Consider the following 9,339-nt stretch of genomic DNA (forward strand, 5'->3'; position numbering starts at 1 on the left):
GAGCAATGTCCAATTGTACTGCAAAAGGTAACGGCACTTTGTGTTTTGTGTCTGCAGCACGACTGGAAGGTCATCTTCGTGCTTCTGCTCCTAATAATCGTACTCGCCGTGACTCTAGGTGTTTTGTGGGTCTTCTGGCGCCCTGCTCAGCCTGGGTAAGATTTCCAATATTGTTAAAGTTTGCTTCACGTGGTACAGTCGTTCTCAAAGAACGTCGTGCGCAATGCGACCAGTGGTCAGACTTCTGAATGAGGCTGCCCCCCTCAAGTTGATACACCAGAAGCGGCCAGCCAGCCACACACAGTCATTCAAATGTATTATAAACGATTTTAATTGAACTTCTTGCATGCCTACATGAACGTTTTTTTCTGTGTTGACCTTGGATGTGATCCAAAATGGTTTTGACTATCATTACTTAATTTTGGGAAATGTATCTGCAGAGCTGGCCAATGTAAAATTGGAAGTAAATGTATGGTGTCTGTCAGTACAACATTAGCCTGTGATATGGCAACCCAGAGCTACACGGCTCTGTGGTAATCTAGCCCAACTGTTAAACCAGTTAGGCCTATTGTATTGTACGTTACTTTTGTGCTCTTACTGAAGATAAAACCCCCACACTTAATGATTTGATTACTTCTGTTGGAAAAAACAACAAAAACAGGTTTCGTTTTTTACTTCTACATTTTCTTTTGCCACCTCTTCTGTCCATAAGGCTCGTTCTCTGACATGGTATAGCCTACTATTCAAAGTGCAATGTTGCCTGTGGTATGCTTTCTTTCAGAGGATGCTTCTGAAGGTGAAGCTCGAACAGAAACAGAAATATGTCAAGGTCACAGAGCATGATGGGACATATAATTACCAGGAGTTTCACCTAGCAGGTTAGACATCCTTTGAATCTGGTAAATTAATGCTACTTTTTTTATCATTGTGTAGTGGAGTTCTGACGTGGAAAAATGACATGTGTTCTCTTTATACAGTCATGGAGAAATTTGGTCTGCCTCCTGAGACTGATGTAATGTACAAAGACTCTACTGGAACAGAAGTGGATGCAGACATCTTCTCCGAACTAGTGGAGAAGGGAGAGTTGTTGTTAAATGCACATGTGAATGATGGTAAATACCTCAAGTGATATGATGAAGCATTTATTCAGACTTAAGTGTATAATGAAATGTAGTGGGCAGCTTTTTGTGTGATTTAATGGGCTCTCTTTTTCAGATTCTCTGGACGTGTCGATATCCTCCGCTGCATCATGTTCATCTGAAGCCTCTACGGTAATTTTGGATGACAGTTTCTCCGAGACTCCAAGTAAGATACTCAGAAGGGAGACCCCAAGAGAAGCTGCCAAAAATGTAAGCAATTGTGTCAACTGTAGAATACTTACTAATGCTTGCTCGCAGGTGGAACAAATATTTATTGCAGTATTATTTGTAACTGTATTGACAGATGGTCAATCAAGTGCTTCTAAGAAAACCAGGGGGAGAGAAGATTTTCCTGGAGTACCATAAAACAAAGTCACTTACAGCTACAACTCGGAGACTGCTTGTTAACATCTTGGTCGCTGACATGGTGGAGCAGCATGGGTATGTATGAAAGGCTTTTCATGGCAAAATAATATATTTTTAACGCTTTTCACCCAAAGATGCCTCAATAACTACATAATTAGTAGAGTGTACTTAATCTTGTTAATTGTCAACTGCCCCCAGATATCCCTATTCCTACTAATGATGTATTGCACACTCCTCTTGTTGTGCTCTCCTTTCAGCCGGATCCCTTCCCAGGCCATTAAGCTGAAGTATGCGCAAGGCATTGTGGCGTTATTCCCGTACCTGGAGGATCCATTGTCCAAGCATGGATATGTATGTTTTAGTATTGTCTAAATAAGTTGTCTAAATATCAGTAATAACTTGAATAATTAGATTCTTTGGGTAACACAATTTATTGAAGACCTGCAATTTGATGTGCTTAACAGTTGAATTAAAAACAAGGACATCAAAATAAATAAAATGGGTTGCTAGTGAACAATAATTGGCAGACGTTAAGGATAAGGATAACACTGAGAAAAGGATATTAATATAAACATACAAAACACTATAAAAAGTGGTTAAACAAGAGGTCTAAATCACGAAATGTTCTCATTGTAAAAACAGTAAAGCATCTGAATGCATTAAATTCATACGGTACATGCATTATCTTTGTAGGAACACTTTTATGATCCTGCATCAGGCTCCGGCTACATTTCATGGCGTCTCAAAACAGTGCAACGGAGTCTTTCTGATCACTCAAGGACAGCAGCAGCAGCAGAAGATGACAGCAGTGGTGGGCCAAAGGCTGCAAGACCCTCAGCTTCTCCAATACAACAGTTGACGGGGCAGGAGTGTGTAGAGGCTCTATCTATGATGAACCATTCAGCTGATGATGCAGTAGTTCGAGAGAAGATGATGGCCACTTTTGAACACCGGCAGAAACTTGTCCATGATCCCGACACATCTGTGGATGTCCTCGAAACGTTCCCAAGATTTCTTGACATACCTGGCCTTGTAAGTATATTTTGTGTCTATAAATTACTTTTGGAAAGTTTCACTTCAGCTTATTTAGGCTTAGGTTACATCATTTCCCAGTTGAACTGATGCTGTGCATATAGGTTTTATATTGCCTCAGAATTTGATGTATTTCATAATTGTGTACATATCATAATGTTTTGTGATAGGATTTGATTTAGTGATCTCATGTGATCACCACCAAGTATTCCTTTTAATTTTTATTTTTTCATCCCAGATTGAGCAGGACTTCCTTGCTCTTTTTGGACCTGAGACATCTGGGAAGTTCCTGGCGAAGTGGACAACATTCTTCAGACCACAAATCATTGAAGATGCCAAAGGGCTGGTATCCACTGCACATGTCGAAGAGCTTCTTAGATCTGCCCAAGGCGATGGTGGTGGTAAGTCTTGTTAATTTGACATTTTTATCTTTCTCTTACTCTCTGGTACATATTTTAAAACTGTTTTTGTACTGTGTAGGATGGGACATTGATATCGCTTCATTATGCCTGCTGCTGCATCTCATTCCACCAACATCGAAGGGTCACAAGAAATCTGCGAAAATCAGTGCACTCCAGGCAGAGGATTACTTGGTGCGATATTTGCAGGTAATCAGTGCACTTCTTTTCAAGACTGTAGCAATATGTCTTTTCACAGGTCTGTGTGTGTTTGTGTGCGCGCACATGCGTGTGTGTGTGTGTGTGTGTGTGTGTGTGTGTGTGTGTGTGTGTGTGTGTGTGTGGTATATCGTGTAGGCCTATTCTGTATCCCTGTCAGATCTAAATTTTGCTCACCTGTGTAGTCCATGGCATAGAGTATGTATATGAAGGCAATTGAGTCTCATATTCTCTATTCCATTCTTATGTGTATTGACAATGTTGAACCTAAACCTTCATGGTGTTGATCACGGTTATATCTGGTGTTTACAGTAGTGGACAATTAAAAGTAAAAAAAACAAAAACAAAAAAAAAACAGTTTCTTTCCCACCTATGTCTCTTGTAGTTAGGTGTCTTGCCGTAATAACACAGTCTCATCTATCTCATTACATAACATCATGTGCTACTGTTGTAATTACACACCAAAAGTACTTCTACTTTGGCCACCTCGCTGTGTTAGTTTATTTTTTTCCTAGGGTATGCTCCACTCAAAGGTCTGGATGAGCTGAGGGTTGGATTTATTTGATGGAATGAAATAGTTATTTTTTTGTTTGTTTTGTTTTTGTTATTTTTCTTTGTTATAGGCTGGTACAAGCATGCAGATTTTCCTGTCCAGCCTGGAACCATCTCAGCCCTTCATGCTCTGCGTCGGGGAACAGAAGAACAAGATCCACAAGTTCTACATCATCGTTGACAACCAGGCAATACCATGCAAAGCACAAACATCAGTAGCTGCATTTGACGAACTGTTCAAGGCACACTTTGTTTTCGGGACGTCATATTGTGAGGCACTTGATGGTTTTTACTGCTTCATTCAAACAGCTGTGTACAATATCGATATTGGCAAGACAAAAGAAAAAACCGAGAGTCAGGGAACTGAGGGCCAGATTTCTCAACATGAAAAAGTAATTTGCCAAATTTAGGGCCTTAAATATTTGTCATTTATGTTTACTTGTTTTATTTGCAAAACACTACATTCAAATTCATATTTAATTTGCCGTCATTTAAAATTTCATCATGGCCTTTATCCAGGAAAATATTTGCGTTTATGTTGTGGAGAAATTGGATGCTCATCGGTGTTTGGAACTTATTCTGGATTTAAGAAACATTTAGTTAACATTCATGGAAATGGTATTCCTTCCTCTACCCCAGACATGGAAGACAATAGTGAGAAGGAGGGTGGATGGGATCATACTACCCTTGAGAGTTCAGAAAATAATGAAGTTGAAGGTGAAGGTGAAGGACAAACGATGGAGAGCTCTTCCGTTACTGAAGCTAATTTGAATGACATGTGTGGATCTTTGGTTGCTCAGTTGCAGACTAACATGGTTGGTCAGAGTTCAGTTCAAGCAGCAGTTGAGACTATTGAAGATTTGGTTGATGGCATACAAACCCAGGCAAAGGAGGCAATTCTTCGTAATATTCCATTAGAGCTTTCTGACACAGTTGAGAGATGTTTTCGTTCCATTGAAAATCCACTGAATAAATTTAATACGCTAGCAAAACGCAAGAGGTACTATGAAGACAAGTGGCAAATAGTGCAACCAGTGGAACATGTCCTAGGAGTAAGATTTGATGTTCGACGTGATAAGAAAACAGGCATGTATAGCCAGGTTCCTATAACCGATAAATTGGTTTATGTCCCACTTCTTGAAACACTCAAATCAATGTTCAACAACAAGGAGATACTACGTGCTTTCCAACAGACAAAAGTCAACAAAGGGATTTATGAAGACATTTGTGATGGGGAATATGTTAACACAAACAGATTATTTTCATTTGACAGACATGCGTTGCAACTACAACTTTACTATGATGATTTTGAGACGGCTAATCCCTTAGGGTCCAAGAAGGGCATACACAAGCTTGGTTGTGTGTATTTTATTTTGCGGAATCTTCCTCCAAAATTTAACTCTGTGTTGATGAACATTCAACTTGTTTTGCTTTTCCACACAACAGACATTAAAAAGTATGGCTTTGATGTTATTCTAAAGCCTCTTGTGGATGACTTGAAATGTTTGGAAATGGATGGTGTCCTCACACCGATGTCTGACATACCATTAAGGGGGAGTATTGTTCAAATTACTGGGGACAACCTTGCACTTCATGGTCTCTTTGGATTTGTGGAATCCTTCAGTGCCACATATTGTTGTCGTTTTTGCTTAGCCGACAGGGATGCGATGCAGACAATATTTTCAGAGGATCAACCTGGCATAATTTTTCGTTCTAAAGAACTTCATTCTCAACATCTCAGCAGTTTACAAGACAATCCACAATTGTCATCAGCTTTTGGTGTCAAAAGATCTTGCTTGTTTAACACACTTGAGTATTTCCACACATGTGATAATTTTGCTGTGGACATAATGCACGATATATTGGAAGGTGTGGCTCAGTATGAGCTAAAACTTGTTTACCAGCACCTGGTTGATACAAAGAGGATTACGATGAATGATTTGTGTGAGCGCATTCATGCTTTCAATTATGGATACATGGAAAGAAAAAATCGTCCAACTGCTTTGAAAACTGATGATAGTAAAGACCTTGGGCTAAATGCGAGCCAGGCGTGGTGTTTGTTGCGCAACACACCACTCATTTTTGGAGATCTCTTTGAAATACTGATTCTGTATGGCACTTGCTCTTACTTTTGTTACAAATTGTGTATATAGTTTTCTCTCCTCGTGTAACAGAAGGCATGGTTATTTTTCTTAAGCATTTGATTTCAGATCACCACAGCCTTTTCAAGACCATATTCCCAAACAAAAGACTGATACCAAAGCACCACTTTTTAGTTCACTATCCCAACTGTATTAGAAAAATAGGCCCCATTCTTCATGTTTGGTGTATGCGTTTCGAGGCCAAGCACAATTTTTTTAAGCGCTCTGTTAAGAACTTCAAAAATGTAACAAAAACTATGGTGAGTGCACATCAATCACACATGGCCTTCAATTGGGAAAGTTTTAATTTTGAAAGGTTCACACATGGACCAATACATGTGGAAAGACTATCCAGTTTGGAGGGATACGAAGTTATATGTCAGACTCTTAACCTGAGCTCAAATGTTGATGTTCATATAACTAACTGGATAAAATATTTTGGTACAGAATATCATGCTGGATTGTTTGTTTGTTGTGGCATAGAGTCTGATATGCCTTCATTCAAAAAAATTATTAATATGATAGTGAAGGATGGCTGTGGATATCTTGTACTGCGGGAAGTGGTAACCTTGGGTTTTGATGAACATTACAGTGCATTTTGTATTGAAGAGTCTCCTTGTCCTTTTCACCTTGCTAATGTTGCAGAATTATTTCATTATAAACCTTATGATAAGCAGTTTTCGTATTACTCCAATGGAAATGTTTATATTGTACCTTACTGCCACCTTTGCTAAAATGAATGCCATCGCTTGATTTTCAATGTCAATAAAATGTTTAGAACGTATTTGACTGTGTATGCCTCCTGTATTCTATGTTGGATTGTTAAAGGGTTTACACCAATACACTACAAAAACTAAACTTGTATTTGCTTTGCTTTGTATTTATACCATATTTACTTTTAACACCAGTTTTAAACAGCATTGTCCCATTCATTCTATGCTTTGGAAAACACTAAATAGTGTAAAATTAACACTTTTCTAGGTTTAAAAAGTAACTCGGCATGTGGCTGTATTAAACACCAACTGGTGTACTTTTAACACATGTCTAGATTTAAAAAGTCACTCTATACACTACTGTATCAAACACCGACTAGTGTGAAATCAACACTTTTCTAGATTTAAAAAGTAACTCTATACACTGGTGTAATCAGAAGGTAACACCGTTTAGTGTTACCAGAGAGTTAAACATTAACTCTGTTTGGAGTTATTGTAACACTCTGGATATTAACACTTTTGAAAGTGTTAAATTAACACTCTAGAGATTGGGACAAAATAAACACTTTCATAGTGTTAAAATTAACACCCTCGGAGTTGAATTTAACACTCTGAAATTTGCTGTGTACACACATACACTATGTGCACATACACACTACTCTCTCTGCCTGTCTCTGTCTCTGTCTCTGTCTCTCTCTCTCACACACACTCACACACACACACACACACACACACACACACACACACACACACACACACACACACACACACACACACACACACACACACACACACACACACACACACACACACACACACACACCTGTACAGTGAGAAAAAAAACATATATTTTTTTATTTATTTAGCATTAGAAGCCGTGGCCTAGTAGGGAGGCGGACTTAACCCCTTAAGACACGGCTTTATAAATTAGCTGTTACCAAGGCACCTTACCCACCATATTTCCAGGGACTGTAACCAATAAACCCTGCAAATAAAGTCACTTTGGATAAAAGCGTCAGTTAAGTTTAATGTAATAATTGGTACACACGCACGCACGCACACACACACACACACACACACACACACACACACACACACACGCACACACACACACACACACACACACACACACACACACACACACACACACACACACACACACACCTGTACAGTGAGAAAAAAATCATTTTTTAAAATTTATTTAGCATTAGAAGCCGTGGCCTAGTAGGGAGGTGGACTTAACCCCTTAAGACACGGCTTTATAAATTAGCTGTTACCAAGGCACCTTACCCACCATATTTCCAGGGACTGTAACCAATAAACCCTGCAAATAAAGTGACTTTGGATAAAAGCGTCAGTTAAGTTTCATGTAATAATTGGTACACACGCACGCACACACACACACACACACACACACACACACACACACACACACACACACACACACACACACACACACACACACACCACACACTCTCTCTCTCTCTCTCTCCACACACTCTCTCTCTCTCTCTCTCCACACACTCTCTCTCTCTCTCTCTCTGTCTCTCTCTCTCTCTCTCTCGTTTGTTTCCATGGTGGGAAGGGCAACTCTCCTCTCCTTCACAAAATTGCCTTTCTACTACTACAATAACCATTGAGGTCCGCTGAAGAGACTTCACTGTCGGGGCACTACTTAACTGTAGAAGCGGTGGTTGGAGCTTTTTCAACAGGTTGTGCAGCTCTTGAAAATCCTGCCTGAAATTGCACTGGGCAGGCAGAGGACAGGTTTATCCACTAGAGGAGGCATTGGAAGGGCAACACTTCAAAACTCATGGCAAAGTTTACTTTGTGTCTTTCAACATCCACGTCCATGTTCTTCAATGTTTTTTCTTTTTTTTGCAAAGAGGAGCACACTGATGGTGACTATATATTTGCCCATATACACAGCAGTGCTCCATCAGCCATTGAGGGCCACGAGAGAGAGAGAGAGAGAGAGAGAGAGAGAGAGAGAGAGAGAGAGAGAGAGAGAGAGAGAGAGAGAGAGAGAGAGAGAGAGAGAGAGAGAGAGAGAGAGAGAGAGAAATAATGTGCGTGCGTGCATGTATGTGTGCCTGTGTGCTCCAGCCGCCATCCAGGGGAAATGAAGAGGCTTTGGAGACCCAATGAAGTTTGGCGTTACTACAGGCACAATGAATAGCCTGATGATGGAGTGGCCATCACTAGGGTTACTGGATGTGCCCTGACTGCCTCCCCAACAAGCCTGGCACTTTGGTATCTCATTTTATTTTATGTTTTTATATATTACTTAACATTAGCTGCTGTGGCCTTGTGGGAGGGAGGTTGATTTAAGACCACAGGGTTGCGGGTTTGAATCCCACCCTTACCAGTCCTCCCTACACCTCTGTCCAAGGATGAAGCGCCCTCGAGCTAGGCATTTAACCCCACATATTTCCAGGAACTGTAACCAAAAAGGTCACTTTGGATAAAAGCATCAGCTAAGTGTAATTTCAATAGTTCACTCTCTGAAATTTGGATTAAACATGGATGCATACATCTTCGTTCTCGCTGGAGAATGGACTTCTTGTGATCGTGCTGTCCACGCGGTGGACTGATCATCAAAGTGCTTCACGCGGTCCGCAGGGACCACTGCACTCAAGAAGCTGAGAGATTACGTGGCGTATTGGGCAAGATCGCTGGCTGTGCTGAAGTACTGCCAAGGCCGAGAAATGTCTATGCAGCCAACATTCTCGAGCTCGGGAGTACGGGGCGCCACTGAGAGCTCGGGCAGTATCTGCAC

The 9,339-nt window shown here is 40.4% G+C and overlaps 1 protein-coding gene across 1 annotated transcript in view; it reads left to right on the plus strand.

Moving 5' to 3' along the window:
* The window catches only part of LOC134460183 (uncharacterized), a 4,469-nt gene extending 46 nt beyond the window's left edge, over nucleotides 1-4,423 (plus strand). Inside the window, exons 1-10 of the mRNA XM_063212635.1 lie at nucleotides 1-155; nucleotides 782-878; nucleotides 978-1,112; nucleotides 1,216-1,349; nucleotides 1,444-1,580; nucleotides 1,763-1,856; nucleotides 2,199-2,537; nucleotides 2,776-2,938; nucleotides 3,018-3,145; nucleotides 3,778-4,423. The exon at nucleotides 1-155 is cut by the window's left edge and continues 46 nt beyond it. Of these exons, the coding sequence (XP_063068705.1) occupies nucleotides 6-155; nucleotides 782-878; nucleotides 978-1,112; nucleotides 1,216-1,349; nucleotides 1,444-1,580; nucleotides 1,763-1,856; nucleotides 2,199-2,537; nucleotides 2,776-2,938; nucleotides 3,018-3,145; nucleotides 3,778-4,116 (1,716 nt within the window). The 5' untranslated portion in view covers nucleotides 1-5 and the 3' untranslated portion in view covers nucleotides 4,117-4,423. The remainder of the gene's footprint in view (nucleotides 156-781; nucleotides 879-977; nucleotides 1,113-1,215; nucleotides 1,350-1,443; nucleotides 1,581-1,762; nucleotides 1,857-2,198; nucleotides 2,538-2,775; nucleotides 2,939-3,017; nucleotides 3,146-3,777) is intronic.
* The last annotated feature ends 4,916 nt before the right edge of the window (nucleotides 4,424-9,339 follow it).

The sequence above is a fragment of the Engraulis encrasicolus genome, chromosome 12 (genome assembly GCF_034702125.1).
Source record: "Engraulis encrasicolus isolate BLACKSEA-1 chromosome 12, IST_EnEncr_1.0, whole genome shotgun sequence".
NCBI classification, from domain to species: Eukaryota; Metazoa; Chordata; class Actinopteri; order Clupeiformes; family Engraulidae; genus Engraulis; species Engraulis encrasicolus.